The sequence below is a fragment of the Aethalodelphis obliquidens genome, unplaced genomic scaffold (genome assembly GCF_003676395.1).
Source record: "Aethalodelphis obliquidens isolate GAN/ISIS:26980383/991018 unplaced genomic scaffold, ASM367639v1 scaffold78, whole genome shotgun sequence".
Classification (NCBI taxonomy): Eukaryota; Metazoa; Chordata; class Mammalia; order Artiodactyla; family Delphinidae; genus Aethalodelphis; species Aethalodelphis obliquidens.
Window position 1 is genome coordinate 7604696 of NW_020838022.1, and position 21585 is coordinate 7626280.

The following is a 21585-nucleotide window of genomic DNA, read 5'->3' on the forward strand; positions in this document are numbered from 1 at the left end:
GTGAGATGTCTGTTCAGATCTTTTGTCCATTTTTAACTGAATTGTTTTCTTATTGTTGAATTGTAACAGTTCTTTATATATTTCAGATACAAGTCCTTTATCAGATATGGTTTGCAAATATTTTCTCACAATTTGTGACTTGTTTTTCCATTCTCCTAGCAGATGTTTGTCTCTTCATTCTCTTAACAAAACAGATGTTCTAAATTTTAATAAAGTCCAACTTATCAATTGTTTATTTCATGGATTGTACTTTTGATGTTGTATCTAAAACCTTATTGCTAAACTCAAAGTAATCAAGATCTTCTCCCATGTTGTCATCTAGTTTTATAGTTTTGCATTTTATATTTAGGTTTACAGTCCATTTTGAGTTATTTTTATAAAAGGTGTAAGGTCTGTATCGATTTATTTCTTTGCACATGAGTGTCCAGTTGTTTCCGAGCTATTTGTTGAGAAAACTATACTTTTTCCATTGAGTTGGCTTTCTCCTTTCTGTCAATCTATTTCTAGGCTCCGTATTCTGTTCCATTGATCTATTTCTTTATTCTTTTGCTAATACTATGCTGTCTTTTTTTTTTTTTACAGTTTTCTGCTCTTTTTATTTTAAATTTTTTTAAAAATAATTAATTAATTAATTTTATTTTTGGCTGCATTGGGTCTTTGCTGCTGCATGCGGGCTTTCTCTTGTTGCGGCGAGTGGGGGCTACTCTTTGTTGTGGGGTGCGGGCTTCTCATTGCGGTGGCTTCTCCTTGTTGCAGAGCAGAGGCTGTAGGCGTGCAGTAGTTGTAGTTGTGGGCTCAGTAGTTGTGGCACGTGGGCTCAGTAGTTGTGGCTCATGGGCTCCAGAGTGCAGGCTCAGTAATTGTGGTGCACGGGCTTAGTTGGTCCACAGCATGTGGGATCTTCCCGGACCAGGGCTCAAACCCATGTCCCCTGCATTGGCAGGTGGATTCTTAACCACTGCACCACCAGGGAAGTCCCATTATGCTGTCTTGATTACTGTAACTTTATAGGAATTTATTTTCCCTCTTTGAAAGTTTATGTTGGCCTCAGTGTTTTTCATACATCTGACTGTAGGTACAGTCACTTTGAGAAAACAATAATTAACAATTTATTGATTGTCTAATAGTTCTTCTTTTTTAAATTTAAATATTGTATTAGTTTCAGGTGTAGAGCATAGCGATTCAGTATTTTTTGCAGATTATACTCCATTATAAGTTATTTATATTATAACAACATAATATAAACTACTATGTATAAAATAGATAAACAACAAGGATATACTGTATAGCACAGGTAATTATAGCCATTATCTTGTAGGAATTCTTGAACCTGGGTGTCCCAGTCCTCTGATTTTGTTATTCTTCAGTGTTGTGGTGTCTATTCTGGGTCTTTTGCCTTTCCATATAAACTTTAGTATTGTTATCCACAAAATAACTTGCAGGGATTTTTATTTGGATTCCACTGAATGCATACATCACGTTTGGAAGAATTCTTAATAATATTGAGCCTTTCTATTCATGAACATGGAATATTTCTCCATTTATTCTTATATATATTTCATTAGAATTATACCTAAGTATTCCATTTTGGGGGTGCTAATGTAAATGGTGTTGTGTTTTCAATTTGAAATATCAGTTAATCATTGTTGATGTATAGAATTTGTATATTAACTTTGTATTCTGCAACCTTGCTATATGCGCTTATTAGTTCAAGGAGAGTTTTATATCAATTCTTTGTAACAATCTATATAGGCAATCATGTCATTTGTGAACAAAGGCAGTTTATTTTTTTCCTTCCCAATCTGTGTACCTTTCATTTCCTTATCTTGTCTTATTGCATTAGGTAGGACTTGAAGTACAATGTTAAAAAGAAGTGCTGAGAGGGACATCCTTGCCTTGTTCCCCAATCTTAGGTTAAGGAGCAAGCCTCTAGTTTCTCACCATTAAGTATGATATTAGCTGTAAGTTTCTTGTGGATATACTTTATCAAGTGGAGAAAGTTCCCCCCATTCCTAGTTTGCTGAGAGTTTTTATCATGAATGGTGTTGGGTTTTGGCAAATGCTTTTTCTGTACCAATTGATATGATCATTTGATTTTTCTTCTTTATAGCCCATTAATATGATGGATTACATTACCTGATTTTTGAAGGTTGAACCAGACTTGCATATCTGGAATAAAACCCACTGGGTCGTGGTGTATGAGTCTTTTTATACATTGTTGTATTTGATTCACTAATATATTGTTGTGGATTTTTGCATTTATATTTATGAGAGATCTTGGTCTGTAGCTTTCCTTTCTTGTAATGCCTTTATCTGGTTTTGGTATTAGGGTAACGATGGCCTCATAGAATGAGTTAGGAAATGTTCTCTCCGCTTCTATTTTCTGGAAGAGATTGTAGAGAATTGGTCTTCTTTCTTCCTTAAATGTTTGAAAGAATTCACCTGTGAAACCATCTGGACCTGCATTCCTTTTGGAAGTTTATTAATTAATTATTCAGTTTCTTTGATAAATACAGGATAATTCAGATTACCTGTTTGTCATTGTGTAAGTTTTGATAGTTTTTGTCTTTTAAGGAATTGGTGGTGCATTTTATCAATTTAATCAAGTTTTGGTGCATATAGTTGTTCATAATATTCATGTATTATCCTTTTAATATCCATATGATCATTAATAATGACCCTCTTTCATTTCTCATGTTACTAAATTGTGTCTTATCGTTTTTTTTCTTGATTAGCCTGGCTAGGTATTTTTAAATTTTATTTATCTTTTCAAAGAACTAGCTTTTTGTTTCATGGATTTCTCTCTTGATTTTTGTTTTCAGTTTCACTGAATTCTGCTCTAATTTTTTTTTTTTTTTTTTTTTTTTTTTTTTTTTTTTTTTTTTTTTTTTGGTACACGGGCCTCTCACTGTTGTGGCCTCTCCTGTTGCGGAGCACAGGCTCCGGACGTACAGGCTCAGCGGCCATGGCTCACGGGTCCAGCCGCTCCGCGGCATGTGGGATCTTCCCGGACCGGGGCACGAACCCGCGTCCCCTGCATTGGCAGGCGGACTCTCAACCACTGCGCCACCAGGGAAGCCCTGCTCTAATTTTTTATTATTTTTTTCTTCTGCTTGCTTTAGTTTTATATTGCTGTTAATTCTCTAGTTTCATTTGGTGAAATCTTAAATTATTGATTTGAGATCTTTTTTTTCTTTTCTAATATAAGCATTCAGTGCTACAAATTTCCATCTAAGCACTGCTTTTGCTACATCACACCAATTTCAGTAAGTTGTATGGTCATTTTCATTTAGTTAAAAATATTTTTAAATTTCTCTTAAGACTTCTTTTTTGTCCCATGCGTTGTGTAGAAATGTGTTGTTTAATTTGCAAATGATTGGATATTGTCTTGTTATCTTTCTGGTATTGACTTGCAATTTAAATTCATTATGGTCTAAGAACGTTCTTTTTATGATTTCTGTGCTTTTAAATTTTTTAAGGTGTATTTTATGGCCAAGTATATGGTCTATCTTGGTGAATGTTCCAAGTGAGCTTGAGAAGAATGTACATTCTGCTGTTGATGAACGAATTATCCTATACATGTCAATTAGATCTAGTTGATTGATGATGCTATTTGGTTCAACTATGCCCTTGCTAACTTTCTGCCTGATGGATTTATTAGTTACTGATAGAGGGGTGTTGACGTCTCCAACTGTAATTGTGGGTTTGTACATATAAGGATTATGTCTTTTTGGAGAATTGACCCCTTCAACATTTTGTAACACCCTTTTTTTTATTCCTGATAATATTCCTTCTTCCAAAGTGTGCTTAGTCTGAAATTAATTTGGCTATTCCAGTTTTTGTTCTACTTAGTGCTAGCATGATAAGTCTTTCTTCATCCCTTTATCTGTATCTTTATATTTAAGATGTGCTACCTGTAGACAATCTATAGTTGGGTCTTATTTTTATCTTTACTCTGATAGTCTCTATCTTTTACTTTGTATATTTAAACTATTCACATTTAAAGTGATTAGTGATGTAATTGGATTAATATTCATAATGTTTATAACTGCTTTCTCTTTATTGCACATATTCTTTGTTTTGGTTACTTTTAATCTTCCTCTCTTTTCCTGTCTTCTGTGGCTTTAACTGAACATTTATGTATGATTCCATTCCTCTTAGCATATGCTTCTTTTTGAAATTCAAATTACACTAGATTGTTTCACTGGTAGTTCAGGTACCTTATAATATTCATTTTACTTATCCATATGCTATAATCACCAACACATTATTGCTGTTATTACTTTGAACAAAGTTATATATTAAATCAATTTTTTAAAAAAGAAAAGGTTTTATTTTACCTTTATATATTCCTTCTCTGATGCTCTTCTTTTCTTCATGTAGATCTGATTTTCTAGCTTATATACTTTTCCTGAAAAACATATTTTAACATTTTTTTTTTTGCAAACCAGGTCTACTGGTGACAAATTTCTTCCATTCTTGTTTGTATGAGAAAGACTTTCTCTTTTCCTTTTTGATGATAATTTTGCTAGAAATAGAATTCTAGGTCTTTTTTTTTTCTTTCAACGCAAAATATTTCATTTACTCTCTTCTTCCTTGCATGATTTCTGATGACATGTTCAATGTAATTCTTATCCTTGTTCCTCTATAGATAAGATGGTTTTTTTCTTCCTCTGGCTTCTTAGAAGATTTTCTCTTTGTCTTTGGTTTTCTACAGTTTGTATATGATATGCCTAAGAGTAGGTATTTTGGTATTCAACCTGCTTGTTATTCTCCGAGCTTCTTGGACCTGTGGATGTTATCTATCATGAATTTTGTGAAATTTTGGGCATCATTCTCTCAAATATTTCTTTTGCTCTCTTCTCTCTCTCTTCTCTTTCTGGAATTGCAATTACACATATTATACACCTTTTGAATTTGTCCCACAGTTCTTGGATACTCTTTTCTGTGTTTTGTTTGTTTGTTTGTTCTTTTTTTTTTAATCTTCCTATTGTGGTTTGAGAAGTTTCTACTGATATTTCTTTAAGATCACTGGTTCTTACCTTGTTTGTTTCAAGTATGCTGATAAGCCCATGAAAAGCATACTTCATTTCTGTTTGTGTTTTTGATTGCTAGCATTTCCTTTCGATATTTCTTAGCATTTCTATCTCTGTATTTACAGTATCCATATGTTCTTGTATATTGTCCACTTATTCCATTAGAGTCCTTTATATATTAATAATAGTTATTTTAAATTCCCTGTCTGATATTTCCAAAATCTGTGCCATATCTGAGTGTGGTTATGATAATTGCTTTGTTTCTTCAGACTGTTCTTTTGCCTTTTTTCATGGCTTGTAATTGTTTGTTAAAAGCAGAATATGATATATTGGGTAATAGGAGCTGAGGTGATTAGACGTTTAGTGTGAAGTTTTATGTTAATGTGACTAGGAGTTAGGCTATTTATTGTTTGCTGTATCTATAGATGCTAGAGGCTTTAGTTTCCTCTAGTGTCTTTGTTTATTTTTTTCTCACCTCTTTTTGGTGGGTTTCTCTAAGAACTCCTTCTTAAATAGGATCTGTGTCTTTCTGGTGGAAAGGTATGGGGGTAGTGAAAGTGGCCTATAATATTACGATTAATCAGTCTGTTAGTAGACTTAAGTCCATGAGCTGTAACCCTCATAAGTTCTTCTCGGCCTTTTTTTCTTTCCCTTTAGGTGTTACAGGAAGGCTAGAAGGGACTGGAGTTGTCTAATTGCCCCTCTTCTAGGTATATTAGGCTTTGGTAAAGTTGTGTCCATTGGAGAACAGGCATTTGTTATGAAGAATGCTCATGGTGTATTTCTAAATTATTACTTTCCCCCTACCCCTGCCAGAAAAAACAAGGAGATTTTTCTTAGATCTTAACCATGAGAACTTTGTGTGTTTTCTTGAGGTAAATCCCATGGGAATGTGGGGGACCCATAAAACTGAGGACCCAGGAATTTTCAACTCTCAGGCTAGTTCACATTCAGCCTCTATCAGTTTGTCAGAACTACCATTTAAGGGTTTAGACTAGTTTATAGCTTCAGTGGCGTCTGCTGCAGGTGTCTGAGATCCAGCAGATCTCAGCTGTGATTCTCTGTATTTGCCTCTCTTTCCAGATTTCAGGGTAGCAGTTTGCCCTGTGACCTTAATTCCCTGACGGGTCTAAGAAGAATCATTGATTTTCAGTTGGTTCAGCTATTATCTTGTTGTTGAGAATGGGAATGATAATTTCCAAGCTCTTTACATGTTGTAGCCAAGACCAGAAGTCTCCCAATGTCCAGTTTTCAAGGCTGGAGCATGTTGTGGAATTAGCAAGGGTATTGGTGTTAGAGTGACCTACACTTAAATTCAGTCTGTGGCATTTAACTAGAGATATTATCTTGTATGAGTCACTTAACCTGTCTGAGCCTCAGTTTCCTCACCAAATAAAAATAAATCCAAATACATATGTTTATGTTAAATTTAAATGAGAGGACATATGTGAGCAAGTTCATTACAGATCCTGGCATATACTTTGCAGGTATCACGTAAATGTCAGTTTTCTTCTTCCATTAAGGTACCTGTGCTTGAAAGCAAAGACTGGAGTCCAACCCATTGTGTGTCATTTATCCTAGGAATTTAAAAAGTTCTTATAAAGTATTTGCCATTCTTACAATGCTGGAAAAACTACCTTGCAAAAAGTAACCTGCCTTTATCAGGACTGTTTTATTCTTAAGGGCTTGAAGGGAACTCGGTGGTTCATTTATTTCTGTCTTCCAACTACAAGTAGACTCTCCTTTTAAAAAAAAATCCAGTCTTTTACTGAAAAGGCCCATGAAAACACATTTCTTTATGTCTAGGTCTGGGTAAAGAAACATCAGCACCAAGTACTAAGGACAGTCATTTTGCTACGGTTATAGGATATATGTCCTGGGTTGGGATGGGGGAGAACTTACTGAACCATTTAAAGAGAGGTGACAGCCTGATTGCACACTTTACATATCAAACCATATTGGAGAGTTGTGTCCCTTTTTGAGCACCATAATTTAAGAAGGAAGTTGATAACAGTAGAGTGTGTCCAAATAGAGGTGACCAGAATAGTGTTGGGGGCAACGATAAATCTAGAAACCTTGCTATATTTGGATGTGTATTAATTTATTAGATCTATTTATCTGTATCATATATCTTTCTATATATTGTTAAAAATAGACTATTTTCTGTTTGGTGCCAAATTTTTCGTAACATCTCTGATTTTACATTGTTCCGACTTTTCCTGGATATAATGCTTGACTTTTTCCCAGGAAAGAGACAGAGGAAAACCTCCCCTAGCTTAAGCGTACATTATTATCTGACCAAAAAAAAAAAAAATCAATCGACTGAACTTCCTGGCCCATTCTAGCCCTTGGCTGCATTTCATGAAACCTCAAGTTGCCAACCTCAAGCTGAGCATCACTTTTCACCTAGTGTTGGTTCCTATAAATCCCCAAGGAGCCTTTGCTTGAGCGGTTATGGTTTGGTCTGTTGTCCCATGATACAAAAGTAAGGGGGTTGGGCAAAACCCAGAGATGTGCTAAGTGGATTCTGAGCTGTGAAAGTTGGAGCAGGAAGCACATGTGAGCATATGAACCCCTAGCCCTTTCCCTCTGCAATACGTGTTGTTATTCTTTCTGGAGAAGAGTTCATGATCTTTTGTAATTTTCTTTTTCTATTGATCCAGCAGTGCTAGTAACAGAAACTTAAGAAAAAAGTTATGGCAGTACAGTCTATGGAATTTCACTGTCATATATCTTGCACATTAGAGAACAAATGCACTGTGCTAGAGATGAAATTTGCCTTGTAGAGACTTAACTTTAGGGTAGCTTAGATGATTGAGATCCACAGGGTAGCATCTCAGCAGCAGTCTTTCTTCTCTGAATTCGTGCTGTCCCAAGACAAAGGTGAAAGTGTAACTCTGCTTTGTTGGTCTTTGGACTGCAATTTCTTCCAGTACATTTCCATTTGGAGAGGAGAAGCCAATGGGAAAATAATGAGCCTAAAAATGAGCTTGACTTTCAAAGATTTTTGAGGATGTGTGTGTTGGCTATAGAGCTGAGGGCAACTAGAGTGAAACCGTTGCCGGGAGACACTAGTCTGAGTTGACTACTTCTACTTTGCAGTTGTGTGACCCTGGAAAGTGCTTAAATGCTGCTGAGCCTCAGTTTCATCACCTATAAAATGGGGATCGCAATACCGAACTTAGAAGATTGTTGTAAAAAGTAGATCTCGTAATAAACTTGGAAATGCTTTATAAATGCTAAACCATATAGCTTGGGAGTACTTTAAAGACAAGGAAGGTGTATTATTTATCTCCATCTACCTAGCACTTACATACCCCTAGTACTTAGCACGGGGTCTAGTATATAATAAATGATTGGTAGCTGAAATTAAAATGAATGAATAGTTTTTAATCTCCAAATTTCTGATGATTTTAAATAATTAATTGACTGGTCCTTTGTATTGGGTCAGACAATCTCTTGGCTTCATTCAATCTTTAGATTCAAGGATTGAAAATAAAGTAGCGTGTGGAGTTAGGGAGAGATTGTTTTAAGATAGATAAACTTTCTAAGAATTGCTTAACGTTCTAAACAAAATAAAAGTAACAAATGAACATTTAGCAATTGATGAAAATGAAGATTAACTTTCTCAAGTGGGCTTGGAAACCCAGTAGAATTGCTCTGGCATCTGCTCAACATTCCTGGGCACGTCATAAGCCCAAGGGAAGAATCTAGCAAGCGCGTTCTACCTTGTGAGGGATCTGGGGCAGATGGTGGTGGTACAACCTAGAGCTCACTTCTGCCACAGATGACTGAGATGTTTGGCTAAGTGATCCCAAGGAGCTGTTGGAATGCAGTCTGTCTAGTAGTATGAAAGTGGTAATAATTTGATTTTTCAAGGCTCATGAAATAGCATCATTTGGGGTACATCTGTCATGGACCTTTGTGCTTTGGAAGGAAAGGAAAGAAACTACTAAGTTAATTTTAAATGTCTTGGGAAACTTGGTTGTTTTTGTTTGTTCTTAAACTATGCCTTATTTCTTTGAAAAATCTATTATTGCAGTTTTTGCTTTCTCTCATATAAATGTGGGACTCTGGTTATTTGGGATAAATTGTGTCTGCAGTGCTTCAGTTTGGAGAAAACGGGATGGTGACATTATTACTTTCTCTCTCAAACCAATGACACTGATCAGGCCTTATGCCAAGGGGTAGGGGCAGCAGATGTAATCCTGAACCCGTAGTCTCTGTAGAGTAGATAAGGTTTCCAAGCCATGTGGAAGCCGAACTTACCAAGGAAGCTTAGCAGTTATCCTTCCAGATGTTCAGCTTGCAAATACCAGCGGTGTTATTTTCAGTATCGAACGTATAGATAAGTGCATGTGTTGTTTTTCTCCATCCAGATACCCGTTTCGGGGATAAATTCCACTTTCAGGTCTGTCAATCTGTCAGATAGCTCCCTTTAAAGTTATCTAGAGAAAATCTACCTACATGATGAAGTTTGTGATAGCTTTTATTCTTGGCTAAGAACTTGCCTTTCCTCCAGGGATGAACAGGCTTAAATTGTTATGTGAGTTTATATAGTATATGGTTTGTTGTCAAATATTTATCTCTGTCTAAAAATGAAATGTCTTGAAATACAGTTTCTTTTTAACTGAATAACTCAATGTGAGAAAGAGAAAGAACTTCTCATTTAGCCAATTTTTAATCAATATTTTTATGAGAGACCAGAATGTTAACTGAATCCTGGCTTTTGTCATTTGAAATATAATTTGTGTGCTTAAGAATCTACGTGCACATCAGGGTTTGGACTGCATGTTCAGAAAGGAAAATTGATTTATAGGAACAAACAGCTGCAGGAGTAGAGGCAATGCCAGAAGTAAACATGAGTCAATTATTTAAGGCAAATGGGACCTTAATCACCACAGCAATAGAGAAATCTCAAAGTCAATTACACACTGGATTTTCATGCTTTAATTTGTGGGCATTTCTTTATCTCGTATTTTACAGAGGCCTTTGAAATCGTTGTTCGCCATGCCAAGAACTACACCAATGCCATGTTCAAGAACAACTACCCAAGCCTGACCCCACAAGCTTTTGAGTTTGTGGGTGAATTTTTCACTGATGTATCTCTCTACATCCTGGGTTCTGACATCAACGTGGATGACATGGTCAATGAATTGTTTGACAGCCTGTTTCCAGTCATCTATACCCAGCTAATGAACCCAGGCCTGCCGGAGTCCACCTTAGACATCAATGAATGCCTCCGAGGGGCAAGGCGTGACCTGAAAGTATTTGGGAATTTCCCCAAGCTTATTATGACCCAGGTTTCCAAGTCACTGCAAGTCACTAGGATCTTCCTCCAGGCCCTGAATCTCGGAATTGAAGTGATCAACACAACTGATCACCTGAAGTTCAGTAAGGACTGTGGCCGAATGCTCACCAGGATGTGGTACTGCTCTTACTGCCAGGGACTGATGATGGTTAAGCCGTGTGGTGGCTACTGCAATGTGGTTATGCAAGGCTGTATGGCAGGTGTGGTGGAGATTGACAAGTACTGGAGAGAATACATTCTGTCTCTGGAAGAACTGGTGAATGGCATGTACAGAATCTATGACATGGAGAATGTACTGCTTGGTCTCTTTTCTACGATCCATGATTCCATCCAGTATGTCCAGAAGAATGGAGGAAAACTGACCACCACTGTGAGTACCATTCTACAGTTTTCAGAGGAATTGGATTCTACTGGGGGTAGGGCAGCCTGGCCAGTGGCAGGTGCTGATGGAGAGAAGTGAGAAAAAAAGTGGGCAGGGATGATAGAGGGACTGAATGACCTCACAAAGCTAGGCAGCACATTAAGTCCACAGGTTATGGAGTCCTAATGCCTGCCTTTGAATTTTAGCTTCACCCACTTTCTTGCTGTGGGACCTTGGGTGAATCATTTTATCTGTATGAGTCTCATATTGCTGATTCATAAAATAGGGATCGAAAGAATATCTTCTTCATAGGGAATAACGTGTTAAAGCACTTAGCATGTGCCTGGTACATGGTAATTCTTCAGTAATTATTAGCTATTATTACCACTGTTGTTGGTTATCACAACCTTCATGACAACCCTGTGAGGTAGGAGCTGTTATCTCCATTTTGTAAATGAGGAAACTGAAGCTCAGTGATTCAGAAGTTGATCAGGTCTCCCTTTAATTAGGTTATCACCACTTTCTTTGATTCTGATTTCACTCTTGTGCTCTTAATCATATATATCATATTACTATTTTGAGTAGTGACTTTATTTTTTAAATTTATTTTATCGAAGTACAGTTGTTTACAATGTTGTGTTAGTTTCTGGTATACAGCAAAGTGATTCAGTTGTACATATGTATAATAGTTTGCATCTGCTAATCCCAAACTCCCAATCCTTCCCTCCCCCTTGGCAACCACAAGTCTGTTCTCTATGTCTGTGAGTCTGTTTCTGTTGCGTAAATAAGTTCATTTGTGTCATATTTTAGGTTCCACATATAAGTGATATCATATGGCATTTGTCTTTCTCTGTCTGACTTAACTAGTATGATAATCTCTAGGTCCATCCATGTTGCTGCGAATGGCATTATTTCATTCTTCTTTTCGGCTGAGTGATATTCCATTGTATGTATATACCACATCTTCTTTATCCATTCATCTGCTGATGGACATTTAGGTTGTTTCCATGTCTTGCTTATTATAAATAGTGCTGCCATGAACATAGGGGTGCATGTATCTTTTTGAGTTATAGTTTTTTTCCGGATGTATGCCCAGGATTGAGATTGCTGGGTCATATGGTAGCTCTACTTTTAGTTTTTGTAAGGAACCTCCATACTGTTTTCCATAGTGGCTGCACCAACTTACATTCCCAACAACAGTGTAGGGGGGTTCCCTTTTCTCCACACTCTCTTTGGCATTTGTTATTTGTAGAGTTTTTAATGCATGGTCATTCTGACTGGTGTGAGGTGCTACCTCGTTGTAGTTTTGAGTTGCATTTTGAGTAGTGACTTTAAACATAGGAGACCCAGCTAGACCCCACTAACTAAACCTACACAAGAACACAGGTGAGGCAAAACGTTCATGTTTTCCAACAGTTGTTTTTGCAGCCTTGATTTGTATCAGTGTAAGGCTGATAGGATCTTTGATGGGGGTGGGACAGTTTTGTGAGGCAGAAGCTTGATTGGTTTCAGTCAGACAATGTTAGTTACGTTGTACCTGCTAAGCCAGGGTGCACACGTTCAGAACCACAGAATGCACACACTTTTCAATACAGAGCAGAACATACAGCCAAGAGCTACCAGCCAGACCTCACTAAGGTGATGGTGACTGATTCCTGAACGTTCCCAGCTTTGTAGAAGGACGTGGCAGAATAGTATAATACACTACCCTTGTTGAGCTCCTACCACGTTTGAGGTGCTCTGCTGGCCAGTTTACGTAATATTATTTCTTAGTAATCCATGGGATAGGTCCTAATATAATATTATCCCCATTTTACACAGGAGTAAATGAAGCTTAGAGGGCTTAAATATGTTGCCCAAACGTCAAAGGTAGTTAAACAGAGGTGGCGGAGCTGGGATTCCAACCCTGGCTTGTTACCTTGCGCGATTCGTGCTCTTATCTTCTATAGCGTTGCAACTACTGTGTACTCCAAACCATTGCTTACCCAGAATGTGGAGGGCAGATTGGGCCATTTAGCCCTGTCTTTAAACTCTGGAAGTACAAAACGATAGGGGTAACTGGTTTCTTTGGTGAATTAAACTAGAAAGGAGGACAAAAATGATGCAACCCACAGGATGGCTACTTACGGAACTGCTCTGATTGCCCCATTCACAATGTTAGCTGTTTAAAACACATCTGCTGAGAAAATATTTTATAGTAAAATGAACAGAAATGTCCTAACGATAGTGTTCTTCAGTGGCTAATTATTCCTTTGATTGCTTTCTAATTGAAGGCCAGATTCTAGGGCCTTATACAAAAGTAAATCTCGGGCTTCCCCGGTGGCACAGTGGTTGAGAGTCCGCCTGCCGATGCAGGGGACACAGGTTCGTGCCCCGGTCTGGGAAGATCCCACATGCCGTGGATCGGCTGGGCCCATGAGCCATGGCCGCTGAGCCTGCGCGTCCAGAGCCTGTGCTCCGCAAGGGGAGAGGCCACAACAGTGAGAGGCCCGCGTACCACACACACACACACACACAAAAGTAAATCTCACAGAACTAGAAAAAAGGAAAGTCAGTGCATTCATATGTTCATTCACCTGAAATTGATTGAGGGCCCACTATGTGTCAGACACAAAGCCAGAGTGCCAGGGGTGTGGAAATGCCTTCAATAAGAGGAAAAATAAGGAGATAACATTAAAGACAGGGTATGGGAGTCTTTAAAGTTTGCCTCTGATATTGGTCACTTGACAGCAACGTCTTGAAAACATGTATTCTCCTCTGGTGCTTTTAAACACAGAAAAATAGGGTGGGGAGCTGGTAAGGGATTAAGTCCCACTATTTTGATCAGGCTCTAGACATGAAGGTTTGTTTAGTAAACATTTATTAAGCATCTGCTCTGTTCGTGGCACTTTGCCAGGTACTGGGTACTCGGTTACCCAAGACATAGTTCTTAAGTCTTTAAAACGTCAGTTTAGCTTCATTGACAGACAGACATGTACCTGAATAAATTTCACCACAGTGAACATCTCACTATAATGTGAATGTTAGAAAGGCCATAAGAAATCAGTCTAGTTCCACTGATTTACAAATGAAGTAAAAGTTCAGGGAGTCTTGCCCAAAGTTATATAATTAGTGGAAGAGCCAGAAGTAGAGTCCAAGGTCTTCTGCTGCGACAATCTAGCATTCTTCCCACCACGCCCCCTCCCAGACTTTCGCTCTAAAAGCTCCATAAGGATTTTGCAAAGACATCATGAACTTAAATTGAATAGCTATTTTGGGATGCCAAACCTGCTACATTTTAGGTGCACATGTGCCCGTTTGTGTGTGTGCACACGCGCACACACACAGGGAGTACATTTCATGTCATTATCATTCAGGAAGAAAGGCCTTGGCTGTCAAGAGGCGCTCAGTGATGCAGTCCCTTTCTGTTTTGGCCATTAAGGGCCTGACTGCTCCCAGCTCCCAGCTCCCAGCTCCCAGCTCCCAGCTGGTGATGAAAGTGTGAAGCCTGCCTTCCCCGGGGAATGCCTAAACTAGAACAGAAAGCATATGTAAACTCTGCCTTGTTACTGTTTTATGATCGCCAGCTCTAAGTAATATATACCAAATGGTGTGGGTGGGGAATTATTGGCCAGGTGTGATCCAGCTATACTCTGTATGGGCCAGAAGGGGGCTGGGCCATCTATGGGGGCTGAGGGGAAGTGAGGGCTGGGTGGACTGCAGAACTCTATTCCTGCTAACAAAACCACAGAATGCCCCAAAGCCAAAGCTGATTGAAAACTAAAGCATTAATGAGATTCTGCTGTAGCACCTTCACCTTCCTGTTGTGATAAAGTGTAAGAGCCTGCCAGTTAGTCCTGCTTGAGGTTAAGTTGTGGTGAGAGACCTCTTCGAAACTAGGCTCTTCCAGAGCTCTGTTTGGGACAGTCTTTTTAGCTAGCTATAAGCCATGCCATGAGGTCTGCCATGCAGGGACTTTGCTCAGCTCTTTTGGTGGCTACCATCTACCCCAGATCATAAAGGACATTTTGGTCTTATCTAAATGAGTGGGGCACTGTTAATTTTTTTTCAGATACTTTTTTTTTACATCTTTATTGGAGTATAATAGCTTTACAATGGTGTGTTAGTTTCTGCTTTACAACAAAGTGTATCAGTTATACATAAACACATGTTCCCATATCTCGTCCCTCCTGCATCTCCCTCCCTCCCATCCTCCCTATCCCACCCCTCTAGGTGGTCACAAAGCACTGAGCTGATCTCCCTGTGCTATGTGGCTGCTTCCCACTAGCTATCTATTTTACATTTGGTAGTGTATATATGTCCATGCCACTCTCTCACTTTGTCCCAGCTTACCCTTCCCCCTCCCCGTATCCTCAAGTCCATTCTCTAGTAGGTCTGCATCTTTATTCCCGTCTTGCCCCTAGGTTCTTCATGACATTTTTTTTCATAGATTCCATACATATGTGTTAGCATACGGTATTTGTCTTTCTCTTTCTGACTTACTTCACTCTGTATGACAGACTCTAGGTCCATCCACCTCATTACAAATAGCTCAATTTCATTTCCTTTTATGGCTAATATTCCATTGTATATATGTGCCACATCTTCTTCATCCATTCATCCGATGATGGACACTTATGGCCTATTAGTGTTTTAGTTTTCCACAAGATGGTCTTCAGTTCTTCAGGCTACCAAGTGAAGGCGTGCAGGCAAAGGTTAGGGTGCTCCTGGAGGCGGTAAGCATGTTCTCATACTCGGCTCATCACCACAATCATCTAGGGAACTTGTTAAACAGATTCCTGGAGCCTCCCCCCCTCCCCCCGAGGATTCTGATACTGTAGGTCTGTGGAGAGGCCAGAGAATTTGTCACTTACAGAGTACTCCATTTGATTCTGATACTTCCTTGGAAGCAACTCCAGCCACCTTGTTTAGTAGACAAGGTAAGGCCCAGAGGTTAAAAGTGAATGACAGTTAATGGCAAAGCTGTGACCGTGGACTCTTCATCTGTCAAATGGGGTTGATATGTGGGGATTCAGTGAAATGATAGGTTCAAAGTACCTGGCAGAGTTCGAGGCACATGGCAGGTACTCACTAAGCCCCAGTGCAGTACTCTTTCTACAGCAGTTTTCTAAGTGCCAAATAGATAATGAGATTTTCTTAAACTTGTTTTTAAGTGCCAAGATGTTTAATGTTATTCTAATCCAAAGGCATGAATAAAAATAGCAAGTATGTGAAAATGTGTGAGTGTGTATGAGTGTGTATGTGTGTGTGTGAGCGTGAGAGAGAGAGCGAGAGAGGAGAGGGGAGAGGAAGGGAAAGAAAGAAAATTTTTACTGAAAAGTTCAAGAAAGTATTAATTATGGGACTGTAAATAGATCCATCTTGATTCTTCATCTACATTTGTGAACTAGGTTAAGCATCATGGCCCCAAGTGAGTACTGAGTAGGTCTTTAATAGTATTTGGGGGACTTCCCTGGTGGCTCAGTGGTTAAGAATCCACCTGCCAAGGCAGGGGACACGGGTTTGAGCCCTGGTCCAGGAAGATCCCACATGCCGCAGAGCAACTAAGCCCATGTGCCACAACTACTGAGCCCGCACACCACAACTACTGAAGCCTGCATGCCTAGAACCCGTGCTCCGCAACAAGAGAAACCACCACAATGAGAAGCCCACGCGCTGCAATGAAGAGTAGCCCCCCTCTCGCTGCAACTAGAGAAAGCCCATGCGCAGCAAAGAAGACCCAATGCAGCCAAAAAGTAAATAAATAAAATAAATAAATTTATTTTAAAAGAATAGTATTTGGGTATCATAGGGGTAATATCTGAGGGTATCATTGTTAAATTTATCAGCATGTTATTGAATTCCATATCTTATACCTTGAGGCAAATACAAATATGTACAGTTTTCAATACATATACTTTCAACATTGTTGTTACGCCACACAAATTGTTGAATGCTACAACCTTCTTTTTAAAATGCAATTATTCTTATTCTGAAACTACTTTGATTGTAATTACTATATCCCTATATGTGGATTATATGCATAGCCATTGTACATTTCAGATCCATTGATTAAATGAGTAATAATCAGCATATTGGATGTTTATTGCTTTTCCAGAAAGTTTCCCAAAACTTTCTGTGATTTCATTTATTTTCTTTACAATCCCCCCCAAAGTAATTGCTCACATATCCTCGCGTGGCTGTTTGCACTTTCATGTTTCCATTTGTACTCGTGTTCTTTATTGATTCATCTCAGAACTTCACGGCATTAGTGCTTCCTCTCCCATAATTTCATTATCTTGACTTGTCGTAGGCTTCATTGAATGTTGTGCAAAATTGCAACCTTTTCTACCGTCACTGTTTCTCCCTTTCTTTCCTCATTGTGATATTCATTTCAGCACTATCCGAAATAGGATTCATTTCAGGGAACATTTAGTGAGCATCTAATTGTGGAACCACTGATAGACACCAGGGGCACAAGAAGTGGCTGGAAAGATGACCCTGACTGTTGCTGTCCTCAGGGATCACTTGGCCGGTAGGTAGCGGAGCTAGGATTCAAAGCTGGATCTGTCTGACCCCAAAGCTCATGCTTTTCATAATTAGTCCATATTGCTCTTTCAAAGAGTTCCACTCTCTTTTCACCAGAATCTTCATTCCTTGAACATAGGCTAAGTGGGTCTTTATTATCTTATTTAATATCCTGTACTACCCTCTACTGTTTTTCCAGCTTCACAATCAGTTTTTGAGTTCATTCTCCCTCCTTGGAGACTTTTGCTGTAGTATTTCCCAATGAAGTACTAAAAAGCATGAGATTTTTTGTCTTCATAACACTTAAAGGCACAGAGTAGTTTCTAGGGGAAGAAGGAATGTTTATGTAGGTGATGGAAGACCCAGTCACACAGTAAAATGACTTTGCCTAGAATCTCTGTGCACCGTGCCAGTGGTGAGGTATAGGTTTTCTTCCAGTTGCAATGCTTGTAATCTGCCTGTTGGACCAACAGATAGTTTTTAATGCATTTGCCTTTGATTCTGGACCTTAGTACGTCCAGGTCTCCATTATGGAGTTTCCTTAGTAGTAACATTGCCTACTAAGAACCTAACATATTCTTTTTTTTTTTAACATCTTTATTGGAGTATAATTGCTTTACAATGGTGTGGTAGTTTCTGCTTTATAACAAAGTGAATCAGTTATACATATACATATGTCCCCATATCTCTTCCCTCTTGCATCTCCCTCCCTCCCACCCTCCCTATCCCACCCCTCTAGGTGGTCACAAAGCACCGAGCTGATCTCCCTGTGCCATGCGGCTGCTTCCCACTAGCTATCTGTTTTACATTTGGTAGTGTATATATGTCCATGCCACTCTCTCACTTTGTCCCAGCTTACCCTTCCCCCCCCCCCCGCCCCGTATCCTCAAGTCCATTCTCTAGTAGGTCTCTGTCTTTATTCCCGTCTTACCCCTAGGTGCTTCATGACCTTTTTTTTTTCCTTAGATTCCATATATGTGTGTTAGCATACGGTATTTGTCTTTCTCTTTCTGACTTACTTCACTCTGTATGACAGACTCTAGGTCCATCCACCTCACTACAAATAACTCAATTTCATTTCTTTTTATGGCTGAGTAATATTCCATTGTATATATGTGCCACATCTTCTTTATCCATTCATCTGTTGATGGACACTTAGGTTGCTTCCATCTCCTGGCTATTGTAAATAGAGCTGCAATGAACCTTTTGGTACATGACTCTTTTTGAATTATGGTTTTCTCAGGGTATATGCCCAGTAGTGGGGTTGCTGGGTCGTATGGTAGTTCTAGTTGTAGTTTTTTAAGGAACCTCCATACTGTTCTCCATAGTGGCTACATCCATTTCCTTTGGTAGAATTTCTGAAGATATCTTCAGTGAAATCAATATTTATTTATGTGTGCTAGGAAGATCTGGGGAAGATTCTCTGTTGATCCTCAATAATAATTCACTCTATCAAATTCTTATATTTTGCTGTCTTTGTGAGTGACTGTAACTCATCAGAATTTCCAAGATTAGCCCTATCTTCCTCTCTGCTTTTGAAGGCTGTGGTTATTTCTCAGGTGTCAGAATGTCAGTGTTTTTCTCCTCATGCTATCACTTTGGACTTTCATTTTTTAGTCTCCTATAGAGATAGATACCTTGTCTGAATTCTTACAAGCTGTTTTCAGTACCAAGTGATTTCAAAGTGATAAAAACAAGTAAATGGCTAACTACCTAATTACTGTCTGCAGGTCAGCATCTGGAACTGTGGTAGGCAACTTTATTTGCATGAGGTCCATTTCTGGAAAGACAAAAATGTTTACAGGCTGCCATGTTTTTTTTCGTTGACAAAAAAAAATAACTTTAGTGATTCCCATGGGGAAAATATATAGTTTTAAAACATAGATTACCTACTTAATGATGAGAATACAAATGAAAAAATTGGCATCACTTTCAGGCACTAAATGTTAAGTTTAGGACAGGTTTCAAACAGTGGTCACACAAAGGAAGCTTTTTATCATGCTTCATCCTGAAATTATATATATTAAGGGTCATATTAGGGAGTCAGATGGGTTCCTCATAAATCTGGAATTCCTTGCCTTTCCCTTGGCAAGAGTGTCAGCGTGATTATTCGTTGTGAATCTTTAGAAAGAAGTTTTTCCTCCTTTCTGTGGTCTCTGGACCGATGTGGCAGGAAAATGTCCTCAAGACCTGTGAAACATCTGAGATTCTTACCCTAATTGCAAACCAACAAGTTACCTGGCCACAGTTTCATGGATGCTGGATAAAGACGGGAGATTCCTGGCTCAGAGATGCAGGACAGTTTACTTCTCACAGCGATAGCAGTAGGCAGAGTATCAGCATTTGTGCCAGTTCCCCAAGCCCCAATTCCCACGGAGAAAGGCAAAGACGACCAGATGACTCCTCCACACACAGTGAGTTGCATTACAAGAGAGCAGCCTTGAGCTTAGGGAACTCACATCTTTTATAATAGGTAGTAAGAGTGCCCATTCTTTTCTCTGAAGGGCGACCCTATCACTGTCTTCCAAGACTATTCACTATCCAAAGATACTTGATAAAGACAGTCTGGGGGGTAAAGTGTCTCTGTTTATAAGACATGCAGAAACACAAGAGACCCACGGAAAATTGTCTGGCAACATGTGATTTCCCCAACCTTGGATGGCTGCAGAAGCCTCGCAAGTTCATGATGCTTTGGGAGGATCAGGCAAGAAAGTAAGAAGTTAGTGAAAGACACTTAGCTCAGCCCCGACTGGTTGGTCAAAAGGCTGGGCTGTGTCCCACCTGTTGGAGGGTAGCAGAAGGCACATCCAAAGACAGAACGGTGGCAGTTTTCTCAGCTCTTCAGAAAATACTTTAAAAAGTATAAAAGGGGCACTTGACTAGTTGCCTCTGGTTGGGAGTAAACTCCGCTACTTTGGGCCTCCAGCTACTACCTATTGCTCTCTCTTTTGGTCCCCAAGCTATGGTTTCCTTTCTTGCTTGTTCAGACTCTGGGGTTGGGAGTCTTGTATTGCTAAGTAGCTTGTCAGATAGTTTTCTGTTTTACTGCAGTTCTAAGATGAAGCAAGTGATAAGCCCAGAGTAGTAAGCAGATGCTTATCCATGTCTGTTGGGAGTGTCGTGGAGGACTGATTTGTGCTCAGAGTATATTCAGAAAGGTTAGAAAGTCAGGAATATTCATCCAAGTGGGCAGAAGTCCAGGAAGGCCTTCCCCATGACCTGATATTCCGAGAATCCTTGTGCTCCCAAGACGAGAATGAAGAAGTCCAAAATGCCTTTCTAATGTTGAGTGGCCAGGGAATCAGAGCAGAGGGAAAGCAGCCTTCTATCTGGTGAGGGCAGAAAAGCCCCCGAATACTTGCTTTGTTTTTTATTGCAAAACCTAAAACGCCTCCGAAAACATGGAGTCATGTATACAGTGTGATTCCTCTGATTCCTTTCTACCCACTCGGAATAAGGTTACTCTTGGCAACTGTAGTGCTACATCCTTCACTCACGATAGCGCCACAGTGGCCTTGGCTCACTCACCTCTTAGGCCTCTCTGCATTTTGCTGTCTTGCTCAGGCCTCTGGCAGAAAATGTTTTCTACTTGGCCCGTTTCTTTTTTTTTTTTTTTTTTTTTGCGGTACGCGGGCCTCTAACTGTTGTGGCCTCTCTCATTGCGGAGCACAGGCTCCGGACGCGCAGGCTCAGCGGCCATGGCTCACGGGCCCAGCCCCTCCGCGGCATGTGGGATCTTCCCGGACCGGGGCACGAACCCGTGTCCCCTGCATCGGCAGGCGGTCTCTCAATCACTGCGCCACCAGGGAAGCCCTGGCCCGTTTCTTAAAAGGCAGTCCTAACCCTAACCCCACACTAAAACTTGAGCACATATTTTGAACATCACAGATGTTTGTTTTTGTATTTTAGTTTCTTTTTTCCCCCACATCTTTATTGGAGTATAATTGCTTTACAGTGTTGTGTTTCTGCTGAACAACAAAATGAATCAGCTATACGTATACATATATCCCCATATCCTCTCCCTCTTGCGTCTCCCTCCCACCCTCCCTATGCCACCCCTCTAGGTGGTCACAAAGCACCGAGCTGATCTCCCTGTGCTATGCGGCTGCTTCCCACTAGCCATCCATTTTACATTTGGTAGTGTATGTATGTGCATGCTACTCTCTCACTTCATCCCAGCTCACAGAAGCATTTTTAAATGAAGTCACACTGTAGTACAGTAATTTCTTCCAGGGAGGGGGTCATTAGAATATTTGCTGTAATGAAGAATTTCACAAAAGGCCAAGATGAGAGAATCTGGGGCAGATTTCTTCCAGCGTGTTACAGCCTTTGTAAGATAAAACACAAACTTTCATCATCACCAGCAGACA

At 39.5% G+C, this 21585-nt stretch overlaps 1 protein-coding gene across 1 annotated transcript in view; it reads left to right on the forward strand.

Moving 5' to 3' along the window:
* Positions 1–21585, forward strand: part of GPC3 (glypican 3) — a 444823-nt gene that overhangs the window by 217144 nt on the left and 206094 nt on the right. Inside the window, exon 3 of the mRNA XM_027092440.1 lies at positions 10023–10717. Within this exon, the coding sequence (XP_026948241.1) occupies positions 10023–10717 (695 nt within the window). The remainder of the gene's footprint in view (positions 1–10022; positions 10718–21585) is intronic.